This window comes from Barbus barbus (genome assembly GCF_936440315.1).
Source record: "Barbus barbus genome assembly, chromosome: 3".
NCBI classification, from domain to species: Eukaryota; Metazoa; Chordata; class Actinopteri; order Cypriniformes; family Cyprinidae; genus Barbus; species Barbus barbus.
The window spans coordinates 39792765-39811196 of record NC_136731.1 but is presented as its reverse complement, the minus strand read 5'-3'; the positions used below and the strand labels follow the sequence as shown (position 1 = coordinate 39811196).

At 35.6% G+C, this 18432-nt stretch overlaps 2 protein-coding genes across 2 annotated transcripts in view; one reads left to right on the top strand and one right to left on the bottom strand.

The window, feature by feature from the left end:
* LOC306850679 (rap guanine nucleotide exchange factor-like 1) overlaps positions 1-11083 on the top strand; it is a 44981-nt gene extending 33898 nt beyond the window's left edge. Inside the window, exons 13-15 of the mRNA XM_079386468.1 lie at positions 1918-1982; positions 3088-3142; positions 8990-11083. Of these exons, the coding sequence (XP_079242594.1) occupies positions 1918-1982; positions 3088-3142; positions 8990-9114 (245 nt within the window). The 3' untranslated portion in view covers positions 9115-11083. The remainder of the gene's footprint in view (positions 1-1917; positions 1983-3087; positions 3143-8989) is intronic.
* An 855-nt stretch (positions 11084-11938) lies between these two features.
* Positions 11939-18432, bottom strand: part of LOC306854075 (neurabin-2-like) — a 41074-nt gene continuing 34580 nt past the window's right edge. Inside the window, exons 7-11 of the mRNA XM_079391876.1 lie at positions 18089-18232; positions 16636-16689; positions 16277-16506; positions 16025-16121; positions 11939-15222 (exon numbers count right to left, since the gene is read on the bottom strand). Of these exons, the coding sequence (XP_079248002.1) occupies positions 15169-15222; positions 16025-16121; positions 16277-16506; positions 16636-16689; positions 18089-18232 (579 nt within the window). The 3' untranslated portion in view covers positions 11939-15168. The remainder of the gene's footprint in view (positions 15223-16024; positions 16122-16276; positions 16507-16635; positions 16690-18088; positions 18233-18432) is intronic.

Sequence of the window (18432 nt, the reverse complement as noted above, 5' to 3'; positions counted from 1 at the left end):
TGCAATGTGTCCGTCTCCAAACATTTGGAAATGTCTTGTAAAATCTTAGAGCACCTTTGCTTTGTAGAACTGATCTGTCACTACTCGTAGCACAGCTTCATCTGTAGTCCGCTGGTGGGGAATCCCTGGTGTTTAACGGATCTGAACACTGTGTCTCCTGCGTGGCTTGCAGGAGCCGCTGTCCTGAAAGTGTAAATTGTCATGAGTCTGCTGGGATAAAGATGTTAGAATGATGTTAGTAGTTGACAGACAGTGTCATTTGTGTCTAGAAATGTCAACTGAGCTGAAAATCCATCTTACTTTCCATGTGAATCCTGCAGGAGTCGTGTATGTGTGCACACGTGTAATAGAAGTGCATTTGGCATGTCATCTAGTGAATTAGATTATGCTGATTAAGCGGCAGGCCTGAGGACAGTAGCCACGTTTCATCATAAATTAAGACTGATACATTAAATACATTACAAAATCTTCTCAAATGATTTGGGTGGATATTTCAGAGTATAAGAGTTAAAGCGCAACCTTCAGAAGAGCTGGAGAGGTCGTTTGGGATGTTTGTTTGTGATGGCAAGGCGAAATGTGACACGTGTTGCATTTTTAATGGCTTTTTGTTAAATCTGCCTCAGGACCAAGAGAAGCAGGTCAGGAGGTGAAGCATGATGCTCCCCTGCTTCTCTTTCTCTCTTTCTCAAAATTCAAGTAACTTTACTGCCATGGCTAAGAAAAGGCATTGTACTTTTTACATTTTAAATAAGTAAAAACAAATGTACAAAATAATAATAATGGTTTATTTCCCCAGTTGAGATATAATGTTAATAATAAGTTGAGAAATAATATGCTAATTAGCAATTTATTAACAGACAAATAGAAACCAGTGGAATATCACAATTGTGATTGATGACTTGTACATTCTGTACCAGTGTTATTTATGCATTATTTATATGCACTATTTATTCAGATTTTTAATTTTATTTTCAGTTTTTACTTTTAGATTGTTTTTGTAATTTTGTGACTAATCTAATTGTTTTTATTTAAAATTAAAAAAATTGTTTTATGTTGTTAATGCCATGGCTAAGAAAAGGCATTGTACTTTTTTATTTTAAATAATGTACAGAAATGTACAAAATATATAATAATAATAATAATGGTTTATTTCCCCAGTTGAGATATAATGTTAATAATTTTTATTATTTAGTAATAAATAATTGTAATAATTTTTAATTTAATTTAATTTAATTTTATTTTATTTTATTTTATTTTATTTTATTTTATTTTATTTTATTTTATTTTATTTTATTTTATTTTATTTTATTTTATTTTATTTTATTTTATTTCAATTACCAAAAACATTTTTTCCCTTAGTTTTAGTTATAAATAACAACACTGTTATACACCTCCTTAAATTCAAACTGGTATCAGTTATTAACAGAACCCTAGTAGTGCTGCACAAGTCACTAATCGTGAACCGTGCAGACAGATGGTAAGCTCATGCAGAACTGCAGGGCTCAAACAGTCGTGTGAAACTGTAAGACTGTGGATAATTACTTTTATGGGCTGATACATTGGCACATGGCCTCTCTCTCTCTCTTTACTCAATCATCTGTATTCAGTAGACTCATCCTGACAGCACGTAGTGTCTCTAACATTCTCCCTTCCTCTCATGTTACTTGCCTCGCTCTCTTTTTTTCACCAGACCTGGCCCAGGCACAGACAGATCACCCATCATGACATGATGACTGTTCACTTCTCCTACTCACTCTCTCTCTCTTTCTCTTTTCTTGCATGTGAACGACAAGCTTCAGTTCAGCTCAGCGAGAAAGAAGACGCCAGGCTGAGCGAGTGATGGCATGATGACATGTCATTACATAACTGTTCCCTTTATTATGCATTCACTCTCTCTCTCTCTCTCTCTCTCTGCAGATCTGACCTTCCTCCATGAGAGCTGTAAGACTTTCCATGGCAAGCTGGTTAATTTTGAAAAGATGGTGAGTTGGCATATATAATGGAAGTAATGATGTGCTTACATTAATGCACACACATATTTATATAGATACTTAAATGAGGACATACTATAGACTTCTGCTATGCTTAAAAAGGCTAATTATAATTTCTACAGTATAGCTTTAACCTTAATCCTTCCCCTAACAGGAACTATTCATAAAAAAAACAACATTATTTGCTCTGTTTAAGAATATGGTTAATATTGAGAATAGGAATTTGTTCCATTTAAAAAAAAAATGGTAACCAATCTATTTCCATGTTGTTTTCATTAATGATTACACATTGCTGTCATATCCATTGTCCTCATTTGTAAGTCGCTTTGGATAAAAGCATCTGCTAAATGACTAAATGTAAATGAATAAGGACCCCCTATACTTTGTTTTTGTTGTGACAACAAGCATGCATCTTAATTTTTGGCAGCTGTGCATGAAAATAAATAATCAACACATGAATAAATGTGTTTAATTGTTTCCCACAGTTTATAATATCAGTGTAAAAATATACTATATTTCTATAAATGCTGTTCGTGTGAACTTTTTCATCACAGAAAAAAATACATCAAGGTTTCCACAAAAATATTAAGCAGCACAACCGTTTTCAACATTGATAATAATAAGAAATAATTACTGAGCAGCAAATCAGCATATCAGAATGATTTCTGAAGGATCATGTGACACTGAAGACTGGAGTAATGATGATGAAAATTCTGCTTTGCATCACATGAAATAAATTATATTTTAAAATATATTACAATAGAAAACAGCTATTTTTAAATTGTAAAAATATTTCACATTACTACTGTTTTTAGTGTATTTTTGATAAAAATGAATGCAGCTTCAGACTTTTTAAAACATCTGAAATGTTCTTTTGAAAATTCACAACAGCTTGATGAGGGTGTAATGAATGCAGTAAGAACTGTTTTCATTGTGCATTCTTTTTCCCTCAAAATGACTGAAATAATCATTCAAAATTAACTGAGGCTCTGATTAATATACAATTTCCTGTACAGTTAATTAGTGGCTACAAGTACATTATTTTGTGATTGCATACCTGTCAATCAAATTTCTGTCTCTTTTTTTTTCTCTCTAGCACAAAGTGGCTGAGATGGTGCGAAGCATCAGGCGGTTCAGGAGCACTCAGCTAGGTATGTATATTCCTACACACACAGACACACACACACACACACACACACACATACACAGACAGACACACAGACCTGTCAAATAGGATTAGTGCAAAAGTAGAGCATGTCTCCACCCGCCAACATAACAACATACCTACATGAGCACTTACGCACACACACTCACACTCACACACACCTGTCTGAGTGGATTAGTTCTAGGAGACTGCTGCTCCACCCTGCCACAGCCCATCTGTTTGGGACAGCACAGCCCTTGGGGCCACGAGCCACAGGGCACTGCTTCATAACACACACACACACACACACGCCCACAGCGTGTGTGTGTACACTAGCACATGCAACAGCTGGGCAGTGCTTCAAAACCTTTATGCTCACAGACAAACAGTAAGATTTGTGGTTGTACATGTGTTTGCATGTGCATAATGAGTAATAACGTTCATTATAAAGTGCAACGGTCGCGTTCAGAGTAAAAATGTCTTAATAGCGAAATAGAGTTTTAACAATAACTTTTAAAGACTGACCTGTTGTGAGCTCTGAGGGTGTTAATTGATGGCACATGCTTGTGTTAAAGCCATTTGTTTCGCATTATTTCAATTTAACAGCAGGATTTGTGGTGAGAAACAACATTACCCATGATCCTGTGCATAAAACTCCACCAATCAGAGAGTTGCGGCCAGCAAATCACGCCAAGTGAGCTTGGTCTCCTGTGCTCTCAAAATACTGAAATAAATTATGGTTTCTATTGATAAAATCAACAGATTTCAATGAATATATTGCACCATCGGTTTTAATTCGATTGTCATTTGCAATGCTTCATGGGATTGTAGTTCTAAGTACACAGTATTTTGTCTTTTTGCCAGATTTGTCAAATAAAATTTGCAATGTTGTGATTCACCTAAAGTCGAATCCTATAGAAAAAATGATTTAAAAAAAATACTTCTGGACCAGCGCTGCTGAAAAAATGGATGGGCATTAATGCACTCGGTTGGTCTTGATGCTGTCATCGGGTGTTCGAAATATGTATGCTGTTTTTTTTCTGAACTTTAGATTAGCTGAATATCAGTTTCTCTTTTGTAATTATTTTGGGGGTTTCACCGCTTTGGAATCTTGACTCCCTAGATTCAAATCTCATCAATCACACAAACAAAACATGGCTTCCGTGGCAACCGTGACGTTTGGTGAGGTAGAAATGTCATGACTCTGCACGCACCCACACAGCTTTCCGTTTGTCTCATGCATCTTCTGGCGTGTCTTTAAAGAGCGTCTGCACCATCACACCCTGCAGAAAAGATTTCCTTCCTCTCCATGCAGCTGTTTGTTTTGAGGTTGTCATGCATCATTTTATCATCATCATGCTCATTTGAAACCTCCATTTCTGTGATCATCAAGTGGTAAACACAATTTAAGATTTATTAAGAGATTTTTGGATTCTATGAAGAATTTATCATCAGTGGTTGAATTTTTGTGAATTTTTTGTGAACAGTTGTGAATAATTAAAAAAACAAATCTTGATAGCCATCTATCCATTATCTATCCTTTGTTAGTTTCTTTAAAAAAAGTATTATCCTAACTCAATAGACAAACTGGAGATATGAAAAATAGGAGAAAGTAAAAAATCTAGTTAAAAAATATCATAATTCTCTTTTTAGATACACTCTTAAAAATAAAGGTGCTTCAAAAGGCATAGAAGAACCATTTTTGGTTCCACAAAGAAGGTTCTTTAAAGAACCATCTCTTTCTTACCTTTTTATAATCCGAAGAACCTTCTTTCACCACAAAGAACCTTTTGTGAAACAGAAAGATTCTTCAGATTTTAAAGGTTCTTTATGGAACCATTTAGACAAAAAAGCTAACCTAGCCTTACCAGCCTAAAAATACAGATTTGAGGTGGATAAAAGCGGGAAAAAAATTATGATACCTTACTTGTAAAGTACGTTTTCACGATTTTGCTTCCCATTCATGTATATAGGAGCTGTGCTTTTTAATACACTATTGATTAACAGTTTTGGGACAGTAAGGTTTTTATTTATGTTTTAATTTATTGATAAGGTAAATAATACTTTAATTCAACAAGGATGCATTGAATTAATAAAAATGGCATTTTTTGCATTAGATGTTTACAGCACATTGTTACAAATGCTGTTGTTTTTTATTTATCATAGAATCCTGGAAATCCTGAAAATGTATCTCTGTTTCCACAACAATATTAAAAATATAATTATTGGTAATAATAATAATAAATGTTTCTTTAGCACTAAATCAGCATATTAGAATTATTTCTGAAGGATCACGTGACACTGAGGACCAAAAATGTGTCAATAAGCTGAAATAGAAAACAACTTTTGTAAAGTTGTGATATTTTATAATATTACAGTTTTTATTATATTTTTAATTAAAGTAACGCATGGTAGACTCAACAGAAAAACATCTTACTGACCTCTAACTTTTGAATGAAAGTGTATTTATTACCTACCATTTTATCGCATACCATTTATATTTATTACCATAAGAGGTGTTTCTTTGTAGCAACTTGCCTTTAATGGGCTTTGTTAATGTTCCACCATATTTTAGCAGCGCTATAACTGAGTCAGCCTCATTTTTTATTATGAATCACTAAGAACATAACCCCTTTGGGCTATTATTTTACTTCTCTTGTGTAGCTGCGGTGCATTGTCTGTTGAAGTTGATCAGCGGGTCTCATGCGTCAGGCCGTCTTATTTTCCTGTCTTTGGCTCTGAATGAGGGCTGTAATTATCAGGGCTCATTCTCCCTCCATCTACCTGAGTGGATTGCCCTCATCCATTTCCATTAGAGGGATTGATGCCCAGCCAAGCGCACAGCACTTTTTCAGTCTGGTGCGTAGAAGTGGCCTTTTTTTAGAAGAACAATCCGTTTTTCTCTATGCTCTGCAAAGAATTGAATGTAGATGCACCCTAAACCGCCGTCCATCGACGTTTGTCGTCGCACATGAAAAACACTAATATTTATGTTGAATGTTTGTCAGTCGATTCATGCTGGTGTAGCGTGACGCTCCATCTGTCGCCCACGTAACCGGAGCCCATTTGCAATGACATTTCTCTACGGTGGCTGAGGCTCATTTGGTGACGTGTCGAGGCCAGAGGGCATCAATTTCAATAGACACATTGCAGCCATTGACATTTGTAAGAGCATGCAGAACTCCATTTCCCTTACAGCGGGTCTGAACTTTGGGGGAGCTGCTCGGATGTGAGACTTAATGACTCTGTAATTGTCTCTAATGCGCTCCTGCTGTCAACGCGTCAAAGGAAGGAGGCCGCAGATGATCTCAGATCAGTTCTGAAATCTCTTTTTAGTGTTAGAAAAGAAAAATCACAGAGGAAATGAATTCAGTTGCTCCAAGATGTTAATGAGACGCTCATGCAAATGGTCACATTTCAGCAATTGTCTATGACTGAATGATCTGGGATCGGCTGTCTACATTTTGTTTTTGTTATTCTATAAAAAAGTTGCGTAAAGAAAACATGACTCCATTCAGGCTTCTGAGATATGAGCGAGTGTTGCAAAAGTCACCTTGTTAATCAATATCTTTGTCTGGTTTTGTTGCAAAACATCCTCAACACGAGATGAATGTACACTAAGTTTGGGGTCGATATGATTTTTTTTTAAACGTTTTTGAGAGAAAACTCTCACAAGGCTGCATTTTTTTAAAATCAAAAATCCAGTAAACCAGTAATATCATTACTCCAGTCTTCAGTGTCACATGATCCTTCAGAACTCATTCTAATATGCTGATTTACTGCTCAAGAAATGTATTATTATTATTATTATCACTGTTGAAAACAGTTGTGCTGCTTAGTATTTTTGTGGAAACCGTGATACATTTTTTCAGGATTTTTAATGAACAGAAAATGCATTTATTTGAATGATTTTAGCAGCATAGGTTTGCAGGATGTGTGCAGTAGCATCTGTCTCGCTGTATCTCGAGTGACCGCTGAATCTGATGCAGAGGCGGCGTGACAGTTTTTTTCCTTGAGATCAGAGAGGACAATGTGCAGCTATTCATAGCTACCGAAAGAGCTCTTTTCCTTCCTCCACTTTCTCTCTTCTTGCATTTTTTTTCTACTCACTTTCTTTTTGAAAAGTGTGGCTTAGCAACGGATGCTGTGTGTGTGTAAAGTCAGGTCAGCTGGACATGAGTGGTTGTGAGCACATGTCTGCTGGTGTCTCAGCTCTACCATGCCACCATGTGGTCACTCAGTCAATACATCACTACATCTGCAGTTTACAGTACTTACAGAAGTAGGAGGATGCTGGGAATGTAATACTTATAAAGAGTTACAATTCTGTCTTCATTTGCTCACCCTTGTTTCAAACACGTATGATATGTTTAGTTTTTTAACTACAAATTTTATTGTTTATTATTACTTATTTATTTTAAAAACCATATAACCATGATATGAGGACCATGGTTTTACTTCTTGTGATCACCATCCTACTAATACTAGTCAGCTAAACTCTGGATTCGAAGCAAGAACTTCTTTCTTTTTAGATGTTAGCTCTAATTAATTTGAATTTAAGTAAAATGTTAATTCAATAAGGGCCTGATTAAAGATACATATCAGTGTCTTATATAAATTAGGTGTTTATTATTTACAAATAATCTCCATAACTGAGGTCGATGCGATACGCATCTCGATGCATAGCCAACGATACGACATTGAATACATATGAAGCAGCTAGCGATGCGATATGATTCACCTCTATTACGATGCAGTGCGATTCAATTTCTATTCGATTCAACACAGTGTGATTAGATGCAATATGATGCAATGGAGAAAATATGATCGCTTTTATTTCTTTGGTTCAGACAGACAGCAAATCATGAATTAACTTGTGTCTTCTGACTTCTAACGCCTCGAGGCCTGTTTCATAAAACAAGTTTACCAAACAGGCCAGGCTTATTTCAGTTAGTCTGACTCACGGTCAAATGATTTGGTTCCATAAAGCAAATTTAACAAAAATCAACCTGTCACTGTGGCTACTTATGCTGGAAAGCTGACGTGGTTCAGGTCAGGCAAAGCTGAGCTCCCTGACCAATAGGAATGCAATATTACCACCGACTCTCTCACATACTATCATAGCCATGCAGCCTTTCTCTCTGGTTTCATAACAGCTGTATATTTTATAGTTAGAACAGACAGCATTAGAACATTACAATCTAACATTGCTCTTTAAAGCATTAGCAATCACTAAACTAATAGTTAAAACCTCTAAATTAAAACTACATTTTAGCTGCTATAAGAAACACACATTAACTCATCTGAGCTTAGTAATTAGGACTGTATTAGTTTACATTTTATTTATCCATACAATAGTCCCTTTACAGTTACTGCTATCATAAAATGCATATTTGACGATTTATTGAGCTCCTATTTTAAACATTTTCAACATTAATAATAATAAGAACCATTATTAACAATTGAGTACCAATAATTATTGATAATAATTGAGCATCATATTAGAATGATTTCTGATGGATCATGTGACACTGAAGGCTGGAGTAATGATGCTGAAAATCCAGCTTTTCCATCACAGGAATAAAGTAATTTTAAAACATATTTCAATGGAAAACATTATTTTAAATTGTAAAAATATGACTGGTTTTACAGCATTTTTAATCAAATAAATGCTAGCTTTGTTGAGCATGAGAATACTAATCATGGATACTAAATGTGTACTATAAATATTACATACATTTATTTATAAAGTGTTAAAATGAAAAAAATTTGGGACTTGTGTGTGTTTCTTTGGGAATTTCTTTCTTTCAGTGCTGTTACTTGATTTCTTTTTCTCTTTCTGTCTTTCTCACAGCAATGGAGGCCGAGCCGTCCCCCTCTCACCTCCAGACGAAAGCGTATGTTCGGCAGCTGCAGGTCATCGACAATCAGAACCTGCTTTTTGAGATGTCCAGCAAGCTGGAGCCAAAAGACATGTGAAGGGACCAAGCGAACCTACAAGCCATATCTATAAAACCCTTTGTTCCAAATCCAATAAACCCACACATCCAACTCTTCATTCCCCATTGTCACAGATCAACCCAGCTGGGCTGTCAATCATCTCAGGCTCCGCCTCCGAATCATCGAACGAGGAAATTTGTTCACGAAAATGGTGTGAATTGTGCTTTGAGTGATTCTGTGTCAATGTTAATTATGACCTTGCATAGTGGTCTGGATTCATTTCTACTTTTTTTTTTTCTCGCTGTTCACGACGGAAGGGAAACCTGTCCTGATTGCACTGCCATCAGTGGAACTGAACCAAACCGGAATAAACTTAATCTGTACAACTTGTCATCCGGGCCTTCAGAAACACAGACTGCATTTTGGCCATTCATGACCCTAAACTACATGAGACAATCTGACCTCTTGAACTCCCTCCTCCCCTGCCAACATTGGCACTTACTGCAACCCTGTGCAACTGGCTGCAGTCATTAGATGTTAGTGTTCTGAACGATATGGATCCCCAGCCATCAAAAATGAGTCCCGAATCCAAGACCAGCTCCAACGTACATGATATTCTATAATTAACCTGCTTAAAATAAATGATAAAGCCATAATACAGAAGAAATTCACTTTATCTGGATGTGAAAGTGAATGTGTCCGAACTTGTTTACTGCAAAAAATCTATTTATGGCAATATTTCTGTCTTGTTTGTGTTTTTCTTGAAACAAAATTACATGAAGTAATAATACATTTAATAATTGTAGTATATTTAATATTAAATATGCAAAACATTTTGTTAGATTTATGCTTAAAACAAGCCATACATCAATGGAAATCTTATTCATTCAGCTTTCAGATGATGTATAAATTGAAATATTGACACTTGAGACTGGTTTTGGGTCACGTATATTAATTACATTTATCTTGTTTTAAGGATGTTTAGATAGAAAAACAAGACAAAAATATTGCTAATTATTTTTTTTGCAGTCTAGAAGCCAAATATTTTTTTGTAGTCTAGAAGCCAAATTTTACTTTGCTGTTAATTTATTAAAGATTAATAACAGACCCCCCCCCCACACCAAATGCAGTATCATATTTCTTTTTTTAACAGAACCACTTATTCAATGTAATATGCCATTAATATCAGTAGTTTCTTGATGGCCCAGCTTCATTTCAAGCACTTGTTTTCAGTTTGCGCTTGTGTTTTGTTGAAAGGGCCTGGTGTGAATTAATTCTGATAACTGGAAAAGTGTTTATTTGCACCCACGTTTACTCCAGAATGATCCCAAGCTGAAAACGTGCTCTGTACGGGACGACTTGTCTTGGATTGGACTCTCTCAGGATCTCCTCCTGAGGTTCAGACAAAGGAAGGCCTGTAAGGCTGCACTGTACATACGTCATGTAAATAGCAAAAATAAATATGAATATGACTCTATTTTATGTAAGAGCTATGAGATGGACTCTCAAGAAGAATATTTGTTTTGTAAATCTAAGAAAAAAACATACGTGTACAGTTTAAAAGGCGACAGCCCAGACAGAGTCTGTGGTTTGCGATGAAAGAATTGTATAGCATATTCGCTGGTTTTTGTTGTTTCGGTTTGATATCATTTCTTATCCATTACAGATGACCTGTACATATCCTCTGTTTTGGTTGCATTGCGTTGTCTGTCTGCAATGGATGAATTGTACAGCATGTAGGTGGTTTAGTTGGATTTTGCTGTTTTTATTTGGTCAAAGTTTCTCATTTGTTTTTATTTAATCTTTTTAAAGCGGGTATTCTCTTGTCGTTTTTTGGTTTTGTACAGAAGTCCGTGTTTACAGTGCGATTATCTGAAACTCAGACATGTCCAATGAAAGACACGGAGGGCGGGGCATGCGATATTGCCCCGCCCCCTTTTCTTGACACGAGTCAAAGATGCATCTAAAATAAAGCCTCTTGTGATGAGCACTCGAGACATTCTGCCTCACTAAGTGTGTATGTGTACATGGTGCAAGAATGCTGTTTTTTTCTATTTCTCTGAAATCCAAAAAGCTTTCTAGCTAAAGATTTTAAAATTATGATTCTCGAGTTTCTCGTTTGTTTCCAGTCAAACAAGACCTGTTCATTCAATTAGCCTAACTGTGACTTGCTCTGACTGTAACATTTGACTCTGCTGCAGTCAGATTAGTCGAATTTACACACGAACCATTCAAGTTGGTTTATTCTTTGAAAGGAATCGACTCAGAAGAAAGATTCAACAATTGCGATTCATTGTGGATTTCTTTAAAATGATGAAGGCCGTCTTTTTCCTAACATGTAGCTTGTTAATAATAATAATAATAAAAAAATTAGTGCTGTCAAACGATTAATCGCATCCAAATTAAAAGTTTTTGTTTACATAATATGTGTATACTGTGTATATAAATACACAAACATGCTAAATATGTTATGATTATATATTAAATATATTTATGTATAATATAAATGTATATACATGGAAATATTTTCAAAATATATACTCAGTGTGTGTATTTATATATACATAATAAATATACACAGTGCACATATATTATGTAAACAAAAACTTTTATTTTGGATGCGATTGAGTGTTTGACAGCACTAATAAAAATAAAAATGGAATAGCAGAAATAAGAGGCAATTATTATTTTTCGCCATTGTTTTTGTGCTGTTGACAAATATTTTTTGTGAAGGCCAGAAAATATTGTTTCAATATATCAATATCGCTAGGTGATATAAGAAACAATACATTTTAACTTAAAACTTAACAGCAATTGCTCAGCAATGTAAACCCACAAAATTTTAAAAAAAAGGACAAAATTTCAAACTTGCTCAGCACATTTCTGCATTTATTATGACAGTACTTATGCAATTATTGAACATGATGACTCTTATTTCAAATGGAGAACATCTTCCTCTGGTTCATGTTGTAGCAATTTACATGGCAGGGTTAAAAAAAAGAAACTACGCATTGAGGAAATGGATTCGAGTTCGTAAAACAATAAAATCGGTGTTCCTGCTTTATGTTAGGCAAATGCGCTAATGTCATAATTATGGCAATTACAATCAAATTACAAATTGTGGCATTTGTAGACACTTTTTTCCCCTCCAATATAGATCCAAGCAAGTTGCTGCTTGTTTAACGACACTGTAACGTAACATCTTTAAAGGTGTTATTTTGTACTCGTTTTATTATTAGATTTAAATACACTGTAGGACACCAGAAATAAAGAGGAACTAACTATTACACCAGCAATTGAGGAGAAAAACACAGAGCTCTTTCCTGTACATGGAAGCAAATTCGTTTCATTAAAGGCAGCGGCTAAGCTAAGCTAAGCTAAGCTAAAATGTAAAATTTTAAAGCGTTTAAAAGATTCAAAGTGTCCATTACCTCCAAAATAACCCAGTTTGCTTGTTTCTACAGTGTGACGCACGGGAATAAGAACGTTTCCATGTTTCAACTGTCAGACATCCATAAACAAGGTCGTTGTGTACTAGTCAGCACATTACATTTCAGCAAACAGAGGCTCACAGTAAACAGAACTATACACAGCAAATATGACCGTTTTGTTTGAATATCTTTGCTAATATGGTCCTTGTCAACCCAGTGGGCTTCCTTAGTTATAGGGTTAAAGAGTCAACGAATTAAACTGAGATAATAGTCCCATAATTAATGGGGCGCAGAAAATCGTTTCCAGTCAGTGCTTGTTCTCACTTGCTTGAAAAATGCTTTTAGGTGACTATGACAACGAACAATTAGTCTAATTGCGGTTTAGGATGATTGACATTCAAAATAGGTTAGCAGAATGCTTTTAAGATTCCTATTATGTGATTTTCCTACCATCGTTTCTCAAAACTCTGCAGCATCGTTTGTATCTCAGTGTTACCCTGTTGCTTGATCAACATTTTAACCAAATGTAAAAAAGAAAATTACTTGTAATAGTTAAAAAAAATACTAAAAACGTTATGAAAATCCCGTAAAATGAGAACAGTTTGTAAAAAGCTGAACAACACAAACACTTTAGGGAGGGAAATGGGAAGAACTCCAATACTCTTTGAGGTTTTCAATACTGAGCCAGGTATGTGTTTTTTGGCATGTGAAAAAACAACTTGATTCTCTTTCATTAATATGGTTGATGTAAGAGGCCCAACAGTGAGAATTGAGCTAAAGAAAATAATCTGCGCTCCACAGACTGGGGGCCGTTCACACAGAAGGCGTTCTTCCGTTTACAAACGCATGATGCAGTTTAACAAATAAAGAAAAAAAGAGCGTAGAGTTGACACTTGAGAGTGTGTTAAAAATGCGAATCATGTTATTTACGAGAAAAATAACAAAAAAGCAGCACAGTAGAAGGCAAAACGCATTCTGAGTGAACCACCCCTTACATTTACGTGGAAGTGGGTCACAAAGAAAGCCTTTTTTTTTGCATTTCACTGCTCTAATTTTCCAGAATGCATTTTTTTGCATTTCACTGCTCTAATTTTCCACAATGCATTTTTTTGCATTTCACTGCTCTACTTTTCCGTAGTTTTTCTATGTAAACAACACATGCTTGGACGTGTTTGATCTTTGCGTTCACGTCGTGTGGCTTTTGCAGCGTCTCACGCATGAAACAGCGTATTAAAACACGGTGCTCAAATAAAAAATAAGTTCGACTTAAAAAAAAAAAAAAAAAAAAAAACGCAAAATTACGTTTTTTATTGATTCTGTGTGAATGGCCCCCAAGAGTGGTTTTACGAATATTTCACCGCTAAATTCTGCTTGTGTCCTATGAATGAGGTTCAGTATCTCAAACATGCTAACTTGAGACCATCTGTGGATTTGATTTGAAAAAGGTGACATATTATTAAAGTCTCAAATTCCTGTCAAAATTCCAGTTTTTCCAGGAGGACAATAAAAAAACACTTTTAAGACAACATAAAGACAAAAGTGTCTTATAACACCACAAACCAAGCAAAAGGAGAATCCACATCATAGTACATGGAATGATAATACCGAATTAATCCACGTCCATCAGGACAGAGGAGGAATTAAGCATAAAACTTTAGGATTCTCCTGGACTCTCTGTAGTGCAATCTGAGTGCACTTACTGTGGCCCTCAGAGACCAATACACTGGAGTAAACACACTACAAGTCTGCTTAAACAGAGAGGGCTGGTGAAAGGTTTTGGGTAGGAATAAAACAAGGCCATATTTCTGATTGATGCAGAAGTCTTACTCTGTCACGTCACAGAGTCAGACGACATTGCAGGGTTGATCGAGGCACCAGCTAACCACAAGCACTGGAGTTTAAGCACAACATGATGTTCCTCCTGTGAAGAAACATCACCCATAAGCCCCTATTCATTCTACTTCCATTAACACGTCTTTTACACAGAAAGCAAACATGAGAAGCCCCTGAATGCTAACTCTAAATGTCAAGATTACACTTTTCACACCCTGTTTTCCAACTTTGTCCTAAAAAAAAAAAACCCTCTCTTTTGCCATGCAAAAATTGATAATTTTCACTGTATTATTTGCCTAGATGTGAAAAGTAAAGCCCTTACCCCTTCTCCTTCCCCCAGGACATTGCTTAAGCGGTTTTAATATTTAAATATATGCCAGAATATATACAAACAGTCCTCTTGTCAGTCACTGCTATACAGGACGCCTCTCGCTCCGATCCTACACTTATTAAGGGTGCGTGTGGGCATCCGTGCCGCCTTTGTCCAGCAACCGTTTCGTTCTTCTCCTGCAAGCATGTGAGTGAACGTTTGTTAACGAAGAGGTTCTACATTCCTGCCGAGAGCAGTGAGGCTCATAATACCTTTAAGGGCGCTTAAAAAGAAATGGAAAACATGACTAAATGACTATAAAAAGGGCCTCCTGATGGCTAGACGCCCCTCAGATGTCTGGTACAGTGTGTTTTGTCCCCTCTTTGTCCCCGGTAACATCCCCTCAGCATGTTTCCTGTAGTTCATCAAGGCTCTTCAGGTCATGGAGGGAAAATGTGGTCGGAGGGTAGAGTAGGCGGAGTTCAAGTTGTTCTCTCCGTCATTTCCACAGAGCAAGGTTTACGACGGGTCCAAGCTCTTCAGAGCGCCAACCTTTGACTCCAAGTCAGTAATCTGAGATGGAAACACATGGAAGTTCAGGCCAGTTGCACTTAATATGAGCATTTTTATTAGTGCTGTCAAACGCTTTATAGATACATAATAAATATACACAGCACACATGCATATATTATATAAACAAAAACTTTTATTTTTGGATGCGATTAATGGTTTGACAGCACTAATTTTTATATATGTGGCAAATTTTTTGTTATTTAAAAATTTCTTGTTATTATTAATGTTAAAACACAACTTAATTTTATTTTTATTTTTTTCCCAGGATTCTTTAAATTTACTGTCAAATTTGATCTCCTTATTTATAAATCACTTCGGATAAAAGCATTTGCTACATGAATAAATGTAAATGATTATTTACATTAATTGAATGCATTACTGCTAAATTGATTTCTCTTTCTTAAAAAAAACTGACCCCAAATTTTGAACAATAGTTTGTTTGTAAATAGATACATTAAAAACTAAGGAAAACAAACAGTTTCAACTTTGATTTAAAAATCAGAAAGTTTTTGAACACTTGAGTCTGTTCCACAGTTTTGGTGCAACTACTGAAAAAGCTGGATCAATTCTCAGTTTTATTCTTGCCCTAGGAGCAGTCAACAACCTCTGATCTGAAGATCTGAGGGATCTCGAAGGATTATGCATAGATAGAAGGCTTGATATGTACAGCAAGTAGGTGCCCGTCTGTTTAAAGATTTAAAAACAAGAACCACTAATAAACATAATATACTACTAGTATTTGCTTTCACCCTTGTGGATCACACGGCAACCTGTTTCTGGAAATACTGGTTTTCAGACGCACCTTCTCCTGGAGATTTTCTGTCTCCACCTTGTGGCTGGCCTCTGACTCGTCTTGTGCTCTGCGCTGGGCCGTCTCCTTCTTCAAATACTCAATCTCTCTGCATTAAGACACAGACATATGCACAACATGGTTTAAACCCTTGTTTAAAGTTGTCAAATTCCTTTAATCACAGACCCCACGAACACGCTTGTTTTGTTTTGTGATCATTATATTGAATCTGACCCGTTAATATCCCCAATCCCCTGCACTCACTTCTGCTGGTACTCTTTGATGAGGCGTTTGGCTTTGCTGTACTTGCGCTCCAGCGCCTGATACTGCGTCTGCGTCTCCTTCAGGTGCTCATCCACCGCCTGGCACAAGCTCTGAGCCTCCATCCAATAGCCCTCCAACTTCTCCATCCGCTCCTTATTCTCTCTCACCGTCTGCTCCAACTGAGCCCTCTCCATCCGCCAGCGCTGCTTATCCTGCTCAGCATGAGCCAGCTAGAGAGAGATGGAAAGATCGTCACAAGGGTAAATAAAGGTTGTTTAAAGATCTCTTACAAAGGTTCATTATTCTGCAACCTTCAATTTAAAGCAAGCAAACAAAATGACATGCACAAGAGGGCATACCTTCCTCTTGAGCTGCTGGATCTCAGCCTGGGTCACAGAATGTTTTATCTGGAGCTGGAGACAGATGGATGTACAGAGATGTACTTTTTTCTTGATTATTGAATACATACAGATAAATATCTACACACCAATTCAAATTAAATTTAAATTATTAAGACTTAATTTGAGGGACCATAATTATATAAGCAATTATTATTATGGTAACACTTTACAATAAGGTTCATTAGTTAAAAACATTAGTAAACATGAACTAAGAATGAACAATACTTCTACAGCATTTATTAATCTTAGTTAATGATAATTTCAGCATTTACAAATGCATTATTAAAATGCCAAATTGTGTTTGTTGTGAACTAACATGAATAAACATGAACAACTGTATTTTCCTTAACTAACATTAACAAAGATTAATATATAGTGTAATAAATGCATTGTTCATTGTTTGTTCATGTTAGTTAACACATTAAATAATGCTAATAAATGACACCTTATTGTAAAGTGTTACCGTTACTATTATTATTTCCATTATTGGAAGCAGATCATGTCTGTTCATAACATTTTGGCATGTGAATTTAATTAAAATTATTCAACGTAGCATATAATTCTAGACTTGACATATAGGGCGGATGATTTGTTTTTTTTAACAAACAGCAGATTTATAATACCTACACTAAAAAATGGTGTAGAAACAATTTCCACTCAGAAATTGCTAGTAAATTTCACAAACAATTAGAAAGAAAAAGAAAGTAACACGTTTAATTAATCGAGCAATTCTAAAGTCGAAAAACGGAAATATTATTTTCTTGTGAAATGTACTCTAATAATCAAACAAACAAATAAATAAAGAATTATTGATATAGACCACCATTTTCATATTGGAGCTTTAGTGTAAAGTAAAATAAAGTTAAAAAATACTAAAATTATCAATAAAATTATCATAGCTATTAATCATAATATGTTACCCTGGACCACAAAACCAGTCTTAAGTCGCTGGGGTATATTTGTAGCAATAGCAAATGTTCCATGAAGATATTTTGTAAATTCGTTACCGTAAATATATAAAAACTTCATTTTTGATTAGTAATATGCATTGCTAAGAACGTCATTTGGACGACTTTAAAGGTGATTTTCTCAATGTTTTGATTTTTTTGCACCCTCAGATTCCAAATTTTCAAATAGTTGTATCTCGGCCAAATATTGTCCTATCCTAACATACATCAATGGAAAGCTTATTTATTCAGCTTTCAGCTTTCAGCTTTCGAAAAATTGATACTTAAGACTGGTTTTGTGGTCCAGGGTCACATATAAATAAAATGATCAGCTATTGGTTTTTTATCAGTGCATTCCCAGTTAATTTCATACAGCAAATCAAAGCAAGTAAAGCCAGCATGAACAGGTTTGCATATTTATGTGTGGCTTTACAAGTTTTAGTTTTCATGTGTGTCCCACTGACCTCCTTAAACTTGTGTGCAAGTTTCTCTGGGTCCATCTCCACAGGAGAGAGCATGTCTTCATTCTCTGCCAGGTCGAACACCTCGATGGCATTAGGAAACATGGGGCTCATCTCTTCCTCTTCATCGGTGGCATATTCACCAGTCTGAACATGGACAAGAAATTGAGAAAGAAAGAGAGACGGATATTGAAACATACTGTTTTTCAGTGTATTTGAGATTTGTAGATCTGACCTTATTCAACTGATTGATTTTGAAGCTAAAGAAGATTCTGTATCAGATGTTTGATAAGGTTTCTTGACTTTGGGTATGTACTCGTTTCTGATCAGTGTGCTAGTAACATTAA